The following is a 22,725-nucleotide window of genomic DNA, read 5'->3' on the forward strand; positions in this document are numbered from 1 at the left end:
CATGTCCATTGAGTCGGTAATGCCATTCAACCATCGCATCCTCTGTCACCTCCTTTGCCTCCTGCCCTCAATGTTTCCCAGCATCAGGGTCTTTTCCAGTGAGTCAGTTCTTCTCATCAGGTGGCCAAAGTATTGGAGCTTCAGCTTCAGCTTCAATCCTTAAAGTAAATATTCAGGACCGATTTCCTTTAGGATGGACTGGTTGGATCTCTTTGCTGTCCAAGGGACTCTCAAGAGTCTTCTCCAGCACCACAGTTCAAACGCATCAATTCTTCAGCACTCAGCTTTCTTTATGGTCTAACTCTCACATCCATACATGAATACTGGATAATCCATAGCTTTGACTATATGGACCTTTGTTGGCAAATAATGCCTTTGCCTCATGATATTCTGTCTAGGTTGGTCATAGCTTTTCTTCCAAGGAGCAAACTTCTTTTAATTTCATGGCAGAAGTCATCATCTACAGTAATTTTGGAGCCCAAGAAAATAAAGTCTCTCACTGTTTGCATTGTTTCCCCATCTATTTGCCATGAAGTGATGGGACCGGAGGCCATGATCTTAGTTTTTGGAATGTTGAGTTTGAAGCCAACTTTTTCACTCTCCTCTTTCACTTTCATCAAGAAGCTCTTTAGCTCCTCTTCACTTTCTGCCGTAAGGGTGGTGTCGTTTGAATATCTGAGGTTATTGATATTTCTCCTGGCAATCTTGATTCCAGCTTGTGCTTCATCCAGCCTGGCATTTTGCATGATGTGCTCTGCATACAATTTAAATAAGCAGGGTGACAATATCCAGCCTTGATGTACTCCTTCCCAATTTGGAACCAGTCCATTGTTCCATGTCCAGTTCTAACTGTTGCTTCTTGACCTGCATACAAATTTCTCAGGAAGCAGGTAAGGTGGTCTGGTATTCCCATCTCTTTCAGAATTTTCCACAGTTTGTTGTGATCCACACAGTCAAAAGCTTTGGCATAGTCAATGAAGCAGAAGTAGATGTTTTTCTGGAATTCTCTTGCTTTTTGTTGATCCAGTGGATGTTGGTAATTTGATCTCTGGTTCCTCTGTCTTTTCTAAACGCTGCTTTAACATCTGGAAGTTCACGGTTCACATATTGTTGGAGCCTGACTTGGAAAATTATGAGCATTACTTTGCTAGTGTGTGAGATGAGTGCAATTGTGCAGAAGTTTGAGCATTTTTTGGCATTGCCTTTCTTTGGGATTGGAATGAAAACTGATCTTTTCCAGTCCTGTGACCACTGCTGAATTTTCCAAATTTGCTAGCATATCAAGTGCACAATTGCACTCATCTCACACACTAACAAAGTATGCTCAATATTCTTCAAGCCAGGCTTCAACAGTTCGTGAACCGTGAACTTCCAGTTGTTCTAGCTGGATTTAGAAAATGCAGAAGAACCCGAGATCAAATTGCCAACATCCGCTGGATCATCAAAAAAAGCAACAGAGTTCCAGAAAAACATCTACTTCTGCTTCACTGACTATGCCAAAGACTTTGACTGTGTGGATCACAACAAACTGTGGAAAATTCTGAAAGAGATGGGAATACCAGACCACTTTACCTGCTTCCTGAGAAATCTGTATGCAGGTCAGCAAGCAAAAGTGAGAACTAGACATGGAACAGCAGACTGGTTCCAAATTGGGAAAGGAGTACATCAAGGCTGTATATTGTTATACTGCTTATTTAATTTATATGCAGAGTACATCATGAGAAATGCTGGACTGGACTGGATAAAGCACAAGCTGGAATCAAGATTTCCAGGAGAAATATCAATAACCTCAGATATGCAGAGGAAACCACCCTTATGGCAGAAAGCGAAGAAGAACTAAAGAGCTTCTTGATGAAAGTGAAAGAGGAGAGTGAAGAAGTTGGCTTTAAACTCAACATTCAAAAAACTAAGATGTTGGCATCTGCTCCTATTACTTCATTGCAAATAGATGGGGAAACAATGCAAACAGTGAGAGACTTTATTTTCTTGGGCTCCAAAATCACTGCAGATGGTGACTTCAACCATGCAATTAAAAGACACTTGCTCCTTGGAAGAAAAGTTAAGACCAACCGAGACAGCATATTAAAAAGCAGAGGTTTCACTTTGCCAACAAAGGTCCATCTAGTCAAAGTTATGGTTTTTCCAGTAGTCATGTATGGATGTGAGAGTTGGACTATAAAGAAAGCTGAGCACTGAAGAATTGATGCTTTTGTATTGTAGTGTTGGAAAAGACTCTTGAGAGTCCCTTGGACAGCAAGGAGATCCAACCAGCCCATGCTAAAGGAAATCAGTCCTGAATATTCATTGGAAGGACTGATGCTGAAGCTAAAACTCCAGTACTTGGCCACCTGATGCAAAGAACTGATTCATCGGAAAAGACCCTGATGCTGGGAAAGATTGAAAGCCATAGAGGAAGGGGACTATAGAGGATGAGATGGTTGGATGGCATCACCAACTCAATGGACATGAGTTTGGATAAACTCTAGGAGTTGGTGATGGACAGGGAGGCCTGGTGTGCTGTAGTCCGTGGGGTCGCAAAGAGTAGGACATGACTGAGCGACTGAACTGAACTGAACTAAGTGCAGCACTTTCACAGCATCATCTTGTTGACACATGAAAAGCACAAATTGGATTAAGTCTAAAGAATACTCAGAGTTTCTCAGGAAGTTTGGTTCTACAGCATTCCTATCATTATTTTGACCCTTAGAAACAGTATCCGGGTTCCATAGGAAAATTAAAGGACAACTTTTTAGAAATATCTGACCAAAGCTCGCCAGGTTATTTTTTAGTACAATTTAGAATCAAGTCTTCCCTTGTTTCATCTTGTGATCTCAGGACAACCATAAAAATACAGGCAAAGCTCATTATCTGCTTTTTAAATTTTGAAACAATACAAAAAAGATGAACAGAGTCCAACTCAAAATAATGTAAACATTGATGAGATATTTTCCATTTTTTTCAGACATGGATATATAGGAAACTATTTCTATTAATGACATCTTACTGATTAATGAAGATATGGGTAAATATGTTCATTGTTATATTCATTATCCTATATATAAATGTATAATATATAATACAATAAGAAAGTTTCACAGATTATTTGAATAGGAGCAAAAAGTACTTATTGAATTTAGCTAGATTTTATCTCATTCAGTTGAATCATTCAACATGTTTATGCGAGTACTATTATATACTTTGGGATATGTGCTGAACTACAGAGATAAGATACAGCTCATGCTCTTAATGACTTTTCGATCTAGTAGTTAAAGAAGACATATGCACAGATATCTGCACAATAATATAAAAGTCCTTAAATAGAGGCAGGTACAAAATGTGATGGGATTACAGGGTAAAAAGCATCTAAAATCATGTGGAGACATCAAGGAAAGTTGTACAAAGGAAATAATGCTTATCTTATATCTTGAATCTTGAAGGAAATATAGGTAACTATTAAACAGATGAGGGGTAGATTAATATACTGAAGGATATTCCAGGCAGGGAAAATAGCATACACAAAGGCAAGTATTTATGAATTGACACTGTATGTCAGAAAATTCATGTCTCTTATTAGAACTTTCATTTGTTGATTCTTTCCAAAATATTTCTTAAGGGCTTAACAAGACCCAGACAGTGTTTGGGACACTAGGGATTAAAAAAAAGTGTTAAAAAGTTAAAGTGTTAGTAGCCTAGTACTGTCTGATTCTTTGCGACACCATGGACTGTAGCCCACCAGGCTCCTCTGTCTACGAGATTTCTCAGGCAAAAATACTGGAGTGGGTTGCCATTCCCTTCTCCAGGGGATCTTCCAGACCCAGGCATTGAACCTGGGTCTCCTGCATTGCAGGCAGATTCTTTACCATCTGAGCAACCAGGAAAGCCACTAAGGATAAAGTGGTAGGCAAAAATAGATGTGGTTTCTGTTGTTATATTATTGTAGGGAAAAGCCAATTTTGACTCCATGTTGGAACTCTTTGTTTGACTTACTTTTCATTGCTTTTGTTATTATAATCGTACATGATGACCTGCCTCAGAGAACCCTGCCCTTCTGCCTGAATATTAATTCAAAGTGCCTATGTTAAGGGAGACGTCCTAACCCTGTCCACCTGTGGATGGCTGCAAGAAAACAGAAATTAACACATCCCTTCCCTAAGGCTACCATGTTAGGAATTATTAGCAAGATTAATGGCCTTTATACTTTGTTTCCTCACCTCCCTCCATCTCTGATGTATAAAAGAATCTGGCATCCAGACCCCAATAAGATGGTTATTCTGAGACTGCCATCTTGGTTAGCCAGGTCTCTGAATGAAGTCATATACCTTGTTTCAAGACCTCATCTCCAATTCTTTGGCCTGTGCTGCAGCAAGCAGAGTGAGCTTGGACTTGGTAACAGTATAGCTACATTCTAGTAGATCCCTTGGAGTAAGAAATGTCTACCCAGTCCAGTATTCTTGCCTGGAGAATTCCATGGACAGAGGAGCCTGGCAGGCTACAGTCCATGGGGTTGCAAAGAGTGGGACACGACTGAGTAATTAAAACTTTAACTTTAGTGGAGAAAACAAACTGTTCATGCAAGTTCATGTGCCCAATGCAAAGTGAGACCAAACAAACTAAAACATTGGAGTTTGGAGCAGAGAAAGGTTTATTGCAATCCATGTGGTGCTGAGTTCAAGTTCACTCTGCTTGCCACACATCAGGTCAATAAGTCAGGAGATGAGGTAAGGAATAATGACTTTATTTGAAAAGTCAGCAGACCCAGAAGATGGAAGACTAATGTCTCAAAATAACCATTTTATTGGGGTCTGGATGCCATTTTTTAAAAAACAGAACACAGAGCAGGAGGAGGTGAGGAAGTAAAGTAAAATGACCATTAATCTTGCAAATATCTCCTGAAATCAAAGCCTCAGGGAGTTGTTTAGTTGCTAAGTCGTGTCTGACTCTTTGTGACCCCATGAACTGCAGCACGCCAGGCTTCCCTGTCCTTCACTGCCTCCCAGAGTTTGCTCAAACTCATGTCCATTGAGTTGGTGATGCCATTCCAACCATCTCATCTTCTGTCACCTCCTTCTCCTCCTGCCCTCAATCTTCCCCAACATCAGGGTCTTTTCCAATGAGTCAGCTCTTCGCATCAGGTGGCCAAAGTATTGGAGCTTCACTTTCAGCATCAATCTTTCAGGTGAATATTCAGGGTTGATTTCCTTTAGGATTGACTGGTTTCATGTCCTTGCTGTTCAAGGGACTCTCAAGACTCCTCCAGCATCACAGTTTGAAAGCATCAATTCTTTGGCGCTCAGCCTTCTTTATGGTCTAACTGTCACATCTGTACATGACTACTAGAAAAACCTGTAGTCTGGTTTTTCTGGAACTACTGGAAAAACCATTGACTCTATGGACCTTTGTTAGCAGAGTAATGTCTCTGGTTTTTAATGTACTGTCTAGGTTTGTCATAGGTTTGTTTTTTTTTTTTTTCCCAAGAAGCAAGCATCTTTTAATTTCATGACTGCAATCACTGTCTGCAGTAATTTTGGAATGCCAAGAAATAAAATCTGCTACTGTTTCCACTTTTTCCTCATCTATTTGCAATGAAGTGATGGGACCAGATGCTATGATCTTGGTTTTTTGAATGTTGAGTTTTAAGTCAGCTTTTTCACTCTCCTCTTTCACCTTCATCAAGAAGCTCTTTAGGTCCTCTTGGTTTTCTGCCATTAGAGTGGTATCACCTATGTATCTGAGGTTATTGATATTTCTCCCAGCAGTCTTAATTCCAGCTTATGCTTCATCCAGCCCAGCATTTTGCATGATGGACTCTGTGTATAAGTTAAATAAGCAGGGTGACAATATACAGCCTTGATGTACACCTTTCCCAATTTTGAACCAGACCATTGTCCCATGTCTCATTCTAATTATTGCTTCTTGACCTGCACACAGATCTCTCAGGAGTCAGATAAGGTGATCTGGCATTCTCATCTCTTTAAGAATTTTCCACAGTTTGTTGTGATCCAAACAGTCAAAGGCTTTAGTGTAGTTAATGAAGCAAAAGTAGATGTTTTCCTGGAATTCCCTTGCTTTCTATATGATCCAAGGGATGTTGGCAATTTGATCTCTGATTCTTCTGCCTTTTCTAAATTTAGCTTGTCCATCTGGAGGTTACTGGTTCATGTACTGTTGAAGTCTCAAGGAATGGATTTGCTCATTTCTCTTTTCTTGCCATCATCCACAGGTGGACAGAATCAGTATGTGTCTCTGAACATAGGCCTTTTGGTTTAACATTCAGGCAAAGCGGCAAGGTTCCCTGAGGTAGGCCATTATGTATAGACAGTATCCTTTTAGTGAACAAAAGCTACTGGAAGCAAACTTTAAAATAAAGGAAACAAATACAACTTGTAGTCAGATTTTGTTCTTCTCTGTAATACTTGAGAGGAGACAGGGTGCTCAAGCCCTCAAAAGCCTGGAGCTCACCAAAGGTTTTTGAGAAAACATTTGTAAAATCCAGATGAGGGAGGGAGGTGGTGTCACAAGGGTAACTTCATCAATCCTTGCTCCAGGAGGCCAAGGGCTGTGTCCTTATGGTCACTAAATAGTTAACTTCTTCCATTTGGAGGGAGGTTTTTCACATTTGTGAAACAGCTCAGGAAATTTGCATCAAATACTGTTATCTAGGTACTTCAGAGAGGAGCTAAAGCAGAGGATTTGGGGGAGGGCCTGTTCCTTGGGAAGAACCCATAGGGTCCTGTTTGGTTACATTATCAAGAAGAAAGTGGTATTTTTTGACCATTTAAGAGAGGCTTATTGTCATATTCAGACCGGCATGCCATCCTTTATTCTTTGATTGTATGATTGGGTCAGTTTTGCTCATGTACTTGGGATGTTTCAATGACATTTTTTGAAAGATAAATTGTGCATGATACCTGGACTTTTCCCACCAACACACAGAAATGTTAATAATAAAGCTCTTCTCTTCTTGCTTTAGATGCAAATAGCTTGCATCTGACTCTTCATATAGAGACTGCCTCTGAAATGGCAGGAACCATGGGAGGCATTTGGGTCACATTGTTAATTCTATAGGACTTAATGTAATGAAATAAACCAAGCATTAATAGCTTTGCTTCACACAACACTTTTTTAAAAATTATTTATTATTTTACTTTAAAATATTGTATTGGTTTTGCCATACATTGACTTGAATCCTCCATGGGTGTACATGTGTTCCCCATCCTGAACCTCCCTCCCACCTCCTTCCCCATCCCATCCCTCTGGGTCATCCCAGTGCACCAGCCCTGAGCACCCTGTCTCATGCATAGAACCTGGACTGGCGATTCATTTCACATATGATAACTTACATTTTTCAATGCCATTCTTCCATATCATCCCACCCTCGCCCTCTCCCACTGAGTCCAAAAGACTGTTCTGTACATCTGTGTCTCTTTTGCTGTCTCGCATACAGGGTTATTGTTACCATCTTTCTAAATTCCATATATATGCATTAGTATACTGCATTGGTGTTTTTATTTCTGGCTTGCTTCACTCTGTATAATAGGCTCCAGTTTCATCCACCTCATTAGAACTGATTCAAATGTATTCTTTGTAATGGCTGAGTAATATTCCATTGTGCACATGTACCACAGCTTTCTTATTCATTCATCTGCCGATGGACATCTAGGTTGCTTCCATGTCCTGGCTATTATAAATAGTGCTGCGATGAACATTGGGGTGCATGTGTCTCTTTCAATTTTGGTTTCCTCGGTGTGTATGCCCAGCAGTGGGATTGCTGGGTCATATGGCAGTTCTATTTCCAGTTTTTTAAGGAATCTCCACACTGTTCTCCACCAACAGTGTAAGTTTGCATTCCCACCAACAGTGTAAGAGGGTTCCCTTTTCTCCACACCCTCTCCAGCATTTATTGCTTGTAGACTTTTGGATAGCAGCCATTCAGACTGGCATGAAATGGTACCTCATTGTGGTTTTGATTTGCATTTCTCTGATAATGAGTGATGTTGAGCATCTTTTCATGTGTTTGTTAGCCATCTGTATGTCTTCTTTGGAGAAATGTCTGTTTAGTTCTTTGGCTGATTTTTTGATTGGGTCCTTTATTTTTCTGGAATTGAGCTGCAGGAGTTGCTTGTATATTTTTGAGATTAATTCTTTGTCTGTTGCTTCGTTTGCTATTATTTTCCCCCATTCTGAAGGTGGTCTTTTCACCTTGCTTAGAGTTTTCTTTGTTGTGCAGAAGCTTTTCAGTTTAATTAGGTCCCATTTGTTTATTTTTTCTTTTCTCTCCAATATACTGGGAGGTGAGTCATAGAGGATCCTGCTGTGGTCTATGTTGGAGAGTGTTTTGCCTATGTTTTCCTCTAGGAGTTTAATAGTTTCTGGTCTTACATTTAGATATTTAATCCATTTTGAGTTTATTTTTGTGTATGGTGTTAGAAAGTGTTCTAGTTTCATTCTTTTACAAGTGGTTGACCAGTTTTCCCAGCACCACTTGTTAAAGAGATTGTCTTCTCTCCATTGTATATTCTTGCCTCCTTTGTCAAAGATAAGGTGTCCATGGGTGCATGGATTTATCTCTGGGCTTTCTATTTTGTTCCATTGTTCTATTTTTTTGCCTTTGTGCCAGTACCATACTGTCTTGATGACTGTGGCTTTGTAGTAGAGACTGAAGTCAGGCAGGTTGATTCCTCCAGTTCCACACAACGCTTTTTTTAATGGCTTTTGCTCTAGGGGATTCCACCTATAGTTTCTTATTCATTAAGTTAGCAACTGACTCACAGAACCTCACTTAGTGTGTCTCACTCAAAGGAACAGAAGTAAGAGCACAGAAGAGATATAGTGGCTCATTTTGAACTCTGAGAAAGATTACAGTGAGGTGGGAAGCAAGTAACATTATGAGTCTTCCATTAATCACAAATTATGCTGTGTATTCCATGTGGTGATATCAAACCCTACCCTCCAAGAGCTCGCATCTTAGCAGGAAAGATAGGACACATAATTTACTGTACTATAGGGCATAATGGAATTTTCAAAAAAGCCAACAATGAAGTGCTGTAAGCTAATAATGATAGCTTTCCATACAACCTGGATGTGGTGACCCAATGATGAAAGGACAGATAACCAAGGAGGGTCTTGGAATGGAGGAATGGAAAAACCAGACCCTTATCATCCTTCCCTCGTCCATGTTGTAACTATTAATGGAACAGTATAACCTGTCTCCCCTCCTACCCCATAGGGAGGAGGTATTTACTTTACTCTTCCCCACCCAGTATACATGCCTCATTCAATCAGCAAATTCAATCAACAAATAAGACCCCTAGCCCACTCCTTGTACCCTGGGTATAAAAGTGGACTAAGGACCCCCATTCTACATTGGCTCTCTCTTGAGCTGGCATGCTGTTCTAAATAGCATCTTCCATTCTAATAAACTTTATTTCCCTCTCATTCTGTCTCATTTCTGGAAATTATTTTAAAACCCGCACCCAGACCATGACACTGGAAGCATGGGCCCAGATATGGAAAAGCAAAATAGGGAAACTAGCATTTGAGCTGGAGAGAGGGAGTGAAGAATGTATTCCCAAGAGGTCGTCTCACATTTGTTTCATTTTTGCCAGCTGCAAAAGGAAATCAGGACCTTGAAATAACAAAATTTGCCGTTATTCTCAAAGGCAAGAAGCTGAACTCCGAGCAGACTGAGTTTGTTTAAAAGATCATTCTAACACAAGGTGGATTTACAGATCAGAAGGGTCCCTCTAGTTCCAAAGAATGCAACTATTTTAGATGCTACTGTTTTTAAACACAAATTAGCATGTCCAATGCCCAGTGAGGCCAAACAAGGGGAACCATTGGGGTTTGGGGCAGAAAAAGGTTTATTGCAGAACCATGCAAAGTTTTGAAGTGGATCATGCATAAAAATCCCAAAATTCCCCATAGGTGACAGGGGACACAGAAAGGATTTGTACCTCAGAGGACTCCACAGGGTCCTGCTTGTTTTTACTACCCCTAGAAAAATGAAGACTGTCTATTGTAGTGAAGAACTTTAGAATAGGAATTAGGTACTCTAAGTATGAGTCCTAACTCTGGCCCAGATCAGCAGTATAACCATGAACAAGGCATTTCTGTTCTCTAGACCTCAGTTTCTTCTTCTGGAAAAAGGGACTAAAAATACCTGCTCTACTTATCTTGCAGAAATGTTTATTAAACCAAGAAGCATTTACTGACTACATGCCATGTGCCAATCACTGTACTATGGATGGGATTACAATAATATATAGAGACAGTTCTCTCAAGTTTCTCATAATTCTGTTTAGAAGATAAACACATAAATATACTGATAATCCTGTGTGGTATTAAAAAATGATTAAAGAAAAAAACTTAGATGATACAAACAATTTCACTTCATGAAGTGAACAGTCTTCTTTTGAAGAACCTCAGAATGGAGTGGAAGGCAGGAAGCTTTTATAATATAAAGAATAATGAAGAAGAAGAAAGTAGAAAATATGAGAAAATATCTGCTTGGGTAGAGTCATATAATCTACCTTGTTTAGGGTGTGAGATGACCCAGAGTTGGCTTGGCCATTGAAAATACTTGACTGGATATCCTGTGTTTCTCTGTCAAGTAGAGCACTTATAGGAACACTAAGGTCATCTAAGTTTTTGTTTTCTGATGTAGCACCCAGGCAACAGTGGGTCCATCTTGAGCCTAGAAAGCTATTTCAACAACGTTAAGCACTAAACTATTTGTACCAACTGCTCTGGGATTTCTGTGAACTGCCTATAGGGCACATATGAAGTATCACAGAAGAGGTAATATTTGAGCATGAACATGAAGGAAATTGCTTCACATATGAAGAGGAAACAGTGTTTCTGGCAGGACAAAAAAGAACCCAACAATTTGTATAAAGACTCAAAAACATTAAAGCTTTGTTTGGCAAAATCATAAGTATTTGCAGATGGCTGGAGAGTGGGAAAAATGTATGAACATCAGAAAATGAAGATAGAACAATGCATGTGAGGTAATTATTAAAACCTAGATGTGTTCCATATAATGGCTAAATACAGTGGTAAAGAGGTATACTTGATATACAGTATTAGATAGGTTTCAGGTGTATGAATAATTCATAATTTTTAATGGTTATACTTTAAAGAGTTATACTATAAGAATAATTATTTAAAATATTGGCTGTATTCCATGTGTTGTGCAATATATTCTTGTAGCTTATTTATTTGAAGATAGTACTTTGTACCTCTTAATTCTTTACTCCTGTCTTTTCCTTTCTCCTTTCATCTACCCACCAATAATCACTAGTTAGTTCTCTGTATCTTATACTATCCAGCCCATTCCCCATGTTTCCTCTTTGAACTCATCATCTATTAATCTTCCCCCTTGGTCTCTCCACTGTAGCCACAGTAGCCTAGTTGCTATTTTTTTTTTAATACATTGGGCACCTTTCTACTTCTGGGCCTTTGCATTTGCCACTTCCTCCACTTTGAATATTCTTTCTCCAGCTATTCATAAGGCTCACTCTCACTACCTTCAGGATCATTGCCTAAATGTCGCCTACTCAGTGAGATATTCCCTGAACACCCTATTGAAAATTGCAATCCCTTATCAATACTTTCTACTCACATCTTATTTTTCTTCCTGAGGCATATTGCCTTTTAATACATTATATAGTTTACTTATTTCACGTGTTTGTTTGGTGTTTTCCCTCTACTCAAATGTAAGCTCTAAGAGGGAAACAACCTTGGTGTGTTTGCTGATGTACTTATATTGCTTAGGATAATACCTGGCATATAGTAGGTGATCAAAAATTATTTGTTGAGTATAACAAGTAACAAACTTTTAGTCAGCTCTATCCCAGACTTGGGTGATTTGAGAAATGGTCTTCCCTTCTGCTTTATCATATGTAAAATATATGAGGCCTTCCTTGGTGGCTCAGATGGTAAAGAATCTGCCTACAATGCAGGAGACCTGGGTTTGATTCCTGGGTCAGGAAGATCCCCTGGAGAAGGGAATGGCTACCCACTCCAGTATCTTGCCTGGAGAATTCCATGGACAGAAGAGCCTGGTGGGCTACAGTCCATGGGGTTGCAAAGAGTTGGACACAACTGAGCAATTAACACTTTCACACTTTCACTTTCAAAATATATGAGGGAATAAAACTGGATGCTTTCTGTAAGGGTCTTTCAGATATGAAATTCTAGGAAAGAGGCTAGATGACCACTTAAGAGGATAGGTTGAGATATTGTGCTATTAAGGAATCATATTAAGATGCTATTTTCCTAGAACCCTAGGAATGCCTGAACCCTATCTTACTCCATCTACACCTTCTCTCTCCAAGCTCCCCATGGAAGTACATGCTTTCAGGAAAGCAAAAATCATTCATTAGTTAATTGATTCAGTGGATATGTATTGAACACTACAATGTGCTAGGTACTGTGCTATGCTGCTGGCATACATCAAAGAGAATCCAAGACAAAAATCCATAGCTTTACAATAAGGAGGAAAAAATGATGAGAACAAACAAATTATATGGCACGTTTTAAGTTAGGTACTATGGGAAACTCTGGGAGGTGATGATGGACAGGGAGGCCTGGCATGCTGTAGTCCATGGGGTCGCAGAGTCAGACACAACTGAGCAACTGAACTGAACTATGGGAAAAGAAAGAGCATGGTAAAGTTTACTAAGCATTGTGTGGATAGTAAACTGAGTGGAGGTCAGGGTAGGATTCATTCAGAAGATAATAATTAAGGAAAGACTTGAAAGAAGCACAACAGCATAACAAGTGCAAAGGCTATGACACAAGAGAGACACGCATGCTGGAAGAACTGCAAAGAAGCCAGAGTGACTGGAACAGAGACAGCAAGGGAAGGCAGAGTAGGAGATAAGCCATAGAGGAACAGAAGATAAGATCATGTAAGAGCCTGTAAGCCATGGCAAAGAGTTCAGCTGTTACTCTGTATAGAATGAGGAAATACTTGATGGCTATTGTGTACAGAATATAGTATACCGAGAAAGGGTAAAAGTAGAGATACAAGTTAGGAGGCTATGGAAGCAATAAAACTTTAACTTATTACTGTGGTGGAATAGAAACCAACTGTTGAGAAACAAAGATTGGGGTGACAAGGGAGCCAGGATGCTACAAAACATTAAAATGAGGACAATACCTGAGGAGGGTGTGGGTATGTATATGCATGTGTGAAGGGCTTTAACACACCTCCTTCCATCTGTATTCCCATCTGTATCTTTCATCCCCAAAGAAAAGGATTTCCTATATTGCCTTTTACTTCCTGTTTGCTCTCTGCATAGGAATCAAAACAGGTCAAAACTTGGTTGGGACTCAGTTCCTGTAATCTGATTGTCACATTTTGAAGGGTCTTGGACCTTTTTTGAATAGCCAGCTTAAGACTAGTTGTTCATTCGCTAAGTTGTGTCAAATTCTTTGCAACCCCGTAGGTTGCAGCATGCCAGGCTTCCCTCTCCTTCACTGTCTCCTGGAGTTTGCTCAAACTCATGTCCGTTGAGTCAGTGATGCCATCTAACCATCTCATCCTCTGTCGCCCCCTTCTCCTCCTGCCCTCAATCTTTCCCAGCATCATGGTCTTTTCTAACGAGTCAGCTCTTCACATCAGGTGGCCAAAGTATTGGAGCTTCAGTTTCAGCATGTCCTTCCAGTGAATATTCAGAGTTCAATTCTTTTAGGATTGACTGGTTTGATCTCTTTGCTGTCCAAGGGACTCTCAAGAGTCTTCCCCAGGACCAGTTTGAAAACATCAGTTCTTTGATGCTTAGCCTTCTTTGTGGTTCAACTCTCACATCCACACTTGACTACTGGAAAAGCCATAGCTTTGATTATACAGACTTTTGGTAGCAAAGTAATGTCTCTGCTTTTTAATATGCTGTCTAGTATATCTGTAAGTCTCATTCATCTTGTGTAATTGAAATTTAGTACTCTTTCACTAATACTTCCCAGTTCACTCCAGCTCATGGCAACCACCATTCTGTTCTCTGCTTCTGTGAATTTGACTATTTTAGATCCCACGTATGAGTGAAATTGTACAGTATTTGTCTTTGTCCACCTTATTTCACTTAGCATGATGTCCTACAAGTTCATCAATGTTGTTGCAAATGGTAGGATTTCTTCTTTCTAAGGCTGGATAATATTCCATAGTATGTATGTATGTTTTCTTATCCACTTATCTGTTAATGGATATTTAGTTTGCTTCCATGTCTTGGCTATTGTGAATAATTTCGCAATAAAATATGGAAATGCAGATATCTCTTTGATATCTTGATTTCAATTCCTTTGGACAAAGAACCAGAAGTGGGATTGCTGGATCACATGGTAGCTCTATTTTTAATTTTTGAGGAGCCTCTCTACTGTTTTCCATAGGGGCTGTACCAGTTTACATTCCCACTAACAGTGTAGGAGGATTCTCTTTTCTCCATATCCTCACTAACACTTGTTATATCTTATCTTTTTTGATGACAGCTGTTCTAACAGATGTGTGGTGATATCGCATTGTGGTTTTAATCTGCATTTCCCTGATGAGTAGAGATGTTGAGCATCTTTTCAAGTCCCTGTTAACCATTTTGTATGTCTTCTTTGGACTAATATCTATTTGGGCAAATTAAAAATACTGTGTTAAATACTTAAAATTTATTAAGTGGGCAGATCTTATGTTAAGTGTTTTGTCACAAAATAATAATTTAATAACATAATAATAGGGCTTCCCCTGTGGCTCAGCTGGTAAAGAATCTGCCTTCAGTGTGGGAGATCTGGGTTGGGAAGATCCCCTGGAGAAGGGAAAGGCTGCCCACTCCAGTATTCTGCACTGGAAAATTCCATGGACTGTATAGTTCATGGGGTTGAAAAGAGTCACTCGGACATGATTGAATGACTTTCACTTTCAACATAATAATAAAAGAGGGTAGAAGCAAAGTTTTGAAGCAGATGGATATTTTGTAGCATAGATTGTGGTGATGAGTATATTAGCCTGAGTTTAGTCTGGATACTCTCTGCTGCATGAAAAGCTTGAAGGGGTCTTAAAAGTAACGAGGAGAGAAGGCATTAGGATGCATTTAAGTACCAGTGAAAAGACCACAGCATAATCTGGCTTGTGAAGTACCCTACTCCCACCAACATCTGATTTATCATTACTTGTCTGTGCTTCAGTAGAATGGGTATAAAATAGATGGGAATGAAAATAGGAAAGCTATTATAATTCAGTTCTGCTCCTAAACAGAAATCAGTACCTTTTGCATCTTGGCTTTGACAATCTATTTGTTGTGGTTATATTTGCCATGTCCTCAGGACAACAGGGTAGACATAAAGTAGTTTCCCTTTGGCATTACTCATAATAGGCAGTATCTTGGAAATACTAATATAAGTGGAGAAAAGGAACACAGTTTTCTTTATTAAGCCCTCATGAAATCTTTTATGTATCCAACAGGAGCAGGCTTCTCAATGAAAGATATTTCTCTTGTATCAGATTCTATGAGTCGTGAAACTCCCTACCTATGCCTTAAGAATAAAGAGTAGATTGGTGGGATATTGCAGGCTGACTTGAGAATTGAGCTTTTGTCCAAGACACATGGGAAATTTTATAAATATCCAAGGGATTAGTTAGAGCTGCAAGGACACTTGCCATCTAGTTTTAACCTCTTACTATTTAGATAAGGAAATGGAAAATAAGAGATGGGTAAATATTTGCTAAAGGGCACACAGTTTGTTTCTGCCTTCCAACCTAGAGTTCTTGCTAATAAACACCTGAGCATGTTTGCTTTAGTCAGCCAGCTTTGAGCAGTATCCACTATTGCTACTGTGATCATTTATGAGGTGGTACACATTTATCAAGTTTAACAGTTAGCCAGGATAAGAGATTCTTGCCAGTTGGCCACCTAAAACTCTAAGAGGATGGCAGGGATTGAATCCAGTATAACCAGGAGGTATACAGGTTAGCTAGAAAAAGCTCATCAGAGTTAGCTGTCAAATAATTCTGAATTTTTGCTGTGCGATTCCCATTTCCACATAGCAGGTTACTTCCTAGGACAAAGAAAGTTGAGGCTCAAAATATATGAAAGAAAAAGGGGGGAAATTTTGGAATTGATTATTTAGACAGAGTAATGCCAGAGAATGAGTATGTGGGTATGGCAAGTCTTACTCAATCCAGATTTCCATTGAGGAATCCATGAACAGTCTCTCCTACATGTTGTCCCTATTAAGAGCACATGAATCCTTCATACTTGACCTCTGAGGTGTTTGATGTCCTCCATAAACTTTGTAAATTTTTTTCTCACCAACTGCTGTGTGTGTATATTCATGTACAAGTATGTGTATGTGTTCTCCAAGAATCACCTTCTTTAACAAAGCTATACCAGTTTCTATAAGCAGGCGAGCCATCTTTTGTGCTTATTATCAGGTTAAAGATATCCTTTCTACACATCCCTCCTCTCCAGTGCAGTCTCTAAAGTATTTAATTCACATGATAGCCTGCTGAGGAGAATTATTTCAGAAATAAACTGCTGGGCTTCCAAGGTGGTGCAGTGGTAAAGAATCCGCCTGCCAATGTGGGAGATGCAAGTGATGTGAATTCGATCCCTGGGTCGGGAAGATCCGCTGGAGAAGGAAATGGCAACCCACTCCACTATTCTTGCCTGGAAAATTCCATGGACAGAGGAACCTGGCAGGCTACAGTCCATGGAATTTCAGAGTCAGACACAACTGAGTGACTGAGTGTACGCTCACACATGCAAATAAATTGCTATCAGGACTGAATGACTCAAAACCTGGTGTTTCCATTGCTTCTTTGGTAGGGAGGTAGCTAAGGGAGCTCAGCTAGGGCAGATAAATGAGACTTGTTTTCCTAAAGGTAGTAAGGTGGATTCATATCTGATCTAAAAATCTGAATACTGAATGCTGCTTTGAGAGGCTCTCTAGTTCAGTTAATCCATCCCTTGTGTTCATAAAATCTTAGATCTCAGTGAACCTAAACAAACAAATTTTTGGTTTTTTAGCAGTACTCCACTGCTGGTGAATGGAAACAGAGCTCCATGTTTAATACCATTCACTTTAGCTTAATTTCATATTCTGTTCTTCCTTTTAGGTTAACAATTCATGCCGAGTGCCCCATGCATTTGGAAGATTTTCCTATGGATGTGCATGCCTGCCCACTGAAGTTTGGAAGCTGTATGTATTTTCCTACTTTCTGTTTTCTGATCTTCCCCCACACACAAAATGCCATAGTTCCTATTCTATCCCTTAGTAGTTTCAAAAACTGAGACCTTTAATTTGGGCTAGTATGTAAGTGGGGAAAGGGAGTGGGATGGAGTAGTACTAACTGATCAGGAGGAGATTTAACCTTTAATAGAGTTTTCATTTTAGGAAGCAAACCTTATTTCACCATTTTAGACTAATTTTTTTGTCATTAGGTTGAAATATTAACATCTGTTTCCTAAATTATCCATAAGACAAGTCAAGACAGAGCTAATATAAAGCACAATAATAGCTTCCTAAAGACAAGATCCTTCAAACAGAAGGTGTTTATATTTTTTAAATGCCTATTCTATGTGCATCCTCATATAGTTCTATCTAAGTCTCTATAGCGAATGATAAACAGCAAGAGATGGGAAGTTTTCTCCTTTTAAGAGAGTATTGCCCTTGCCAGTTGCTGTAAATCTGGCAGAGAAATAAGTAGATACATAGCCTATTTTCAGATAATTAGAAAAATCAAAATTGAGTAGAATTTGATTGAATTTCTGACTAAGAATTCCAGAGTAAGTTTAATTTGGGAGTCATCAGAGCAATAGTGGCAGACTTTATTTTTGGGGCTCCAAAATCACTGCAAATGGTGACTTCAGCCATGAAATTAAAAGACGCTTACACCTTGGAAGGAAAGTTATGACCAACCTAGACAGCATATTAAAAAGCAGAGACATTACTTTGCCAACAAAGGTCCATCTAGTCAAGGCTATGGTTTTTCCAGTAGTCATGTTTGGATGTGAGAGTTGGACTATAAAGAAAGCTGAGCACCGAAGAATTGATGCTTTTGAATTATGGTGTTGAAGAAGACTATTGAGAGTCCCTTGGACTGCAAGGAGATCCAACCAGTCCATCCTAAAGGAAATCAGTTCTGAGTGTCCATTGGTAGGACTGATGTTGAAGCTGAAACTCCAATACTTTGGCCACCTGATGCGAAGAAATAACTCATTTGAAAAGACCCTGATGCTGGGAAAGATTGAAGTCAGGAAGAAAAGGGGACAACAGAGGATGACATGGTTGGATGGCATCACTGACTCAATGAGCATGAGTTTGGGTAAACTCCAGGAGTTGATGATGGACAGGGAGGCCTGATGTGCTGCAGTCCATGGGGTTGCAAAGAGTTGGACACGATTGAGTGACTGAACTGAACTGAACTTGGAGCAATATATCATGGTCTGTGTTTATCATCTCTAAATTATATTTATCTCTGTATTTTAATGTAGAAAGTGCATTTGAAAAGACCCAAATAATTATGTGTGACATATTTTTTTCAATCATTGTCAAATATTTACAAATTATCTCCTGTGGGCCAGGCTCTATTATAGGAGCTTGGAGTGCATCCATGAATAAAACAAAGACCCTGCCCTTGTGGAGGTTATATAGAGGAGAGAGTGATGGCAAAAGAGAAAATAAACATTAGATTAGAAAGTAAAGTATAAAGTATGTTGTAAAATGAGAAGCACCATAAGAAGACATAAAAGTACTGCAGAATAGGGTGGGGTCAATCATGTCTAGGTAGAAGACAGCCATTGCCATTGAAATTTAAAATAATCAATGTAGTCTTCTTTGAAAAAGTGACATTTGGGCAGAAAGTTTGAGGAGGCAAAAGGTTTAACAAGACAGATATTTGTGGAAATAATTCTGTAGTTATAGGGAACAGCCAGGAACAAGACCCTGAGTCAGAAATGTATCTGACTTGTTAAAGATCATCAAAGTGCCAGATGTGAGATCAAAGAGGGGGTCAGGTCATCTGCAGTCTTGATGGACAGTAAAGCGCTTTGAATTTTATTCTGAGGGAAAATGGAGTTATTGGAATATTTTTATATATTATCTGATATTTGGTTTTTTAAGAATCATTATGCTAAAAATGTTATGACTAAGTATGAGAAAGATAGAAGCAGGGAGTCCAGTTAATAGGTTATTGCAATATTTCAGCTGAGAGATATTGATGGCTCAAATCAGGGTGATAGTGGCATAAGTGGTAAGATTCTGATTCTGGATACATTGTGAAGGACAATCCCAAAGGATCCTCCAATGAATTAGATATAGAATACCACAAGAAGAGAACTCAAGGATGACTTATAGATTTCTGTCCTAATGGATTTACTATCAAGTTAGGTAAGTATTACTTCCATTCTGTGTAGGATAGAGTTGTTTGTGAGGGAACAGAGGTTCCCTCATGAACAATTAGGAAACCTAGAGTTGTTGAGCAATAAGGATTGATAAGACTAAAATTCTGGTGATAGGGTAGAACATCCTTTATTCTGGTGTATGTTAGTTGCTTAGTTGTGTCTGACTCTTTGCGACCCCATAGACTCGCCAGGCTTCTCTGTCCATGGGATTCTCTAGGCAAGAATCCTGGAGTGGGTTACCATTCCTTTCTCCAGGGGATCTTCCCACCCCAGGGACTGAACCCAGGTCATCTGCATTGCAGGCAGATTCTTTACCGTCTGAGCCACCAGGGAAACCCCTTCATTCTTGGTGGTACTTTCCAATTCTGGCCATGGATTGCAGCTTGGAATTCAAGTTTTGCCCTGACCATAAGGCTGCTGCTGGATGATATATATAAAAAAGTAATAGAAAATGAACTTATGGTTGGTCGGGTTGCCAGGGGGAAGGGATAATTAGGGGGGTTGGGATAGACATGTACATACTACATTTAAAAAGGATAATCACCAAGGACTTCCTGTATAGCACAGGGAACTCTGCTGAATGTTACATGGCAGCCTGGATGGGAGGGGAGTTTGTAGGAGAATGGATACGTGTATATGTATGGCCGAGCCTCTTTGCTGTCCATCTGAAGCTATCACCACATTGTTAATCAGCTCTGCATGCTAATTCACTTCAGTCGTGTCCAACTCTTTGTGACCCTTTGGACTATAGCCAGCGAGATTCCTTTGTCCATGGGATTTCCCAGGCAAGAAGACTGGAGTAACAATTGGCTATACTCCAATACAATATATAAAGTTTAAAATTTTGTTTCAAAGTGACTCTCCATTAGCAGTATACATGGCTATAAACATACACTTATAATAAGCCAAAATCAAGTGATCAGATCCACATATATTCCTGTGCTGATACTTGGAATTTCAACACTTTTGACTCAGTGTACCAGCATTTCCTGTTCTTGCTTTGACTTGACATTAGTAGATTTCTTTAATCCAGTAATGATTCTATATCTATTGTTAAGCTTTAATTTTTATAGGAGAATTATAATACTTTTTCCATTTTGCTTATTTCTCAACTATTTTTCTAAATATTTGATTTTCAAGACATATATATACATTTCCCAATAAATGCCAGGAAGGAAATTACACATAGAAACAATAGTCAGGATAGTAATTACACTTGATGGGGTTTATGCTTGATAAGGGACACAACTAGTGCTTCTGGGTGCTGAATATATGGAGTGTAAGTCTGGTTTCAGGAAAGATATTTAGTATGTGTTAGTTGTTCAGTTATGTCCAACTCTTTGTGACCCCATGGAATGTAGCCCACTCCAGATAAGAATACTGGAATGGGTAGCCAATCCTTCCTCCAGGGGATCTTCCCTACCCAGGGATTGTTCATGGGTCTCCTGCATTGTAGACAGATAGATTCTTTACCATATGAGCCAGCAGACTGGATATTTAATTGAAGTTTCATCCATTTAGATGGTATTTAAAGGCATAAGGCTGGAGGAGTTGCCTGCATGTAGATAAGAGTGTCAAAGACTATTTCCTGTATCACTAGAACATTTAGAGGCTAAAGAGAAGAGAATAACTCAGTAAATGTGAAGGATAGGACAGGTGTAGTAAGAGGAAACTTAAGGGAACATACTGTCCTAGAAGCAAATTAAGTATATTAAGAAGGAGAGAGTGGTTTAAATTCTTAAGTGGGCAGTTAATATTGACTTTGAAAACTAATAAGGAAGCAATTCTGGAATGGTAAAGTGAGAACTTCTGAAAATCCACTCTTCCATAAAAGCAACAAGAACATTTTCAAAAGTTGTGAAAATTAACTTTCTCCAAACTCTAACCAAAGGCTCACAACAGTCTGAGGAGTGTTAGTCAAGAGAAATGACTGATTCACATTAAGGCGAGAGAACCATGTTCTGATCGTCTTCACCCCCATACTGAAGAAGCCTTGAAGATTTCATAATGATAAAAAGGATCAATTCATCAGGAAGATATAACAATTATAAAGATGATTGTACCTAGAAACCCAAAATGCACAGAGAAAAACTGATAAGAATAGAAAAGCGAAATAGACAATTCAATAGTAAAAAAAAAAAAACTAAACATTTTAATGTTCCACTTCCATAGAGCAACTAGACAGAACATCAGCATAGAAATAGAAGACTTGAACATGATACAAAGCAATTAGGTCTAATTAGCATTTATATTGCACTCTACCAAATAATATCAGAACACCCATTATTCTGAAGTGCACATGGAATATTTTCTGTAGTAGACTGTATGTTAGGCCTTAAAACAAGATGCAGTCAGTTTAACATGAAAAGATGCTCAACATCACTCATTATTAGAGAAATGCAAATCAAAACCACAATGAGGTACCATTACACGCCAGTCAGGATGGCTGCTATCCAAAAGTCTACAAGCAATAAATGCTGGAGAGGGTGTGGAGAAAAGGGAACCCTCTTACACTGTTGGTGGGAATGCAAACTAGTACAGCCACTATGGAAAACAGTGTGGAGATTTCTTAAAAAACTGGAAATAGAACTGCCATATGACCCAGCAATACCACTTCTGGGCATATACACCAAGGAAACCAGATCTGAAAGAGACACGTGCACCCCAATGTTCATTGCAGCACTGTTTATAATAGCCAGGACATGGAAGCAACCTAGATGCCCATCAGCAGATGAATGGATAAGGAAGCTGTGGTACATATACACCATGGAATATTACTCAGCCGTTAAAAAGAATTCATTTGAATCAGTTCTAATGAGATGGATGAAACTGGAGCCCATTATACAGAGTGAAGTAAGCCAGAAAGATAAAGAACATTACAGCATACTAACACATATATATGGAATTTAGAAAGATGGTAATGATAACCCTATATGCAAAACAGAAAAAGAGACACAGAAGTACAGAACAGACTTTTGAACTCTGTGGGAGAAGGTGAGGGTGGGATGTTTCAAAAGAACAGCATGTATATTATCTATGGTGAAACAGATCACTAGCCCAGGTGAGATGCATGAGACGAGTGCTCGGGCCTGGTGCACTGGGAGGACCCAGAGGAATCGGGTGGAAAGGGAGGTGGGAGGGGGGACCGGGATGGGGAATACATGTAACTCCATGGCTGATTCGTGTTAATGTATGACAAAACCCACTGAAATGTTGTGAAGTAATTGGCCTCCAACTAATAAAAAAGAAACGAAAAAAAAAAAAAGTAAAATAAATATGTGAATCTAAAAAAAAAAAAGAAAAAAAAAGAAAATAATAGTAAAATGGTGAGAAAAAA

General features: G+C 39.1%; 1 protein-coding gene across 1 annotated transcript in view; it reads left to right on the forward strand.

Moving 5' to 3' along the window:
- Positions 1 to 22,725, forward strand: part of GABRA3 (gamma-aminobutyric acid type A receptor subunit alpha3) — a 136,099-nt gene that overhangs the window by 67,134 nt on the left and 46,240 nt on the right. Inside the window, exon 5 of the mRNA XM_065915015.1 lies at positions 17,102 to 17,184. Coding sequence (XP_065771087.1) covers positions 17,102 to 17,184 — 83 coding nt within the window. The remainder of the gene's footprint in view (positions 1 to 17,101; positions 17,185 to 22,725) is intronic.

This window comes from Muntiacus reevesi, chromosome X (assembly GCF_963930625.1).
Source record: "Muntiacus reevesi chromosome X, mMunRee1.1, whole genome shotgun sequence".
Classification (NCBI taxonomy): Eukaryota; Metazoa; Chordata; class Mammalia; order Artiodactyla; family Cervidae; genus Muntiacus; species Muntiacus reevesi.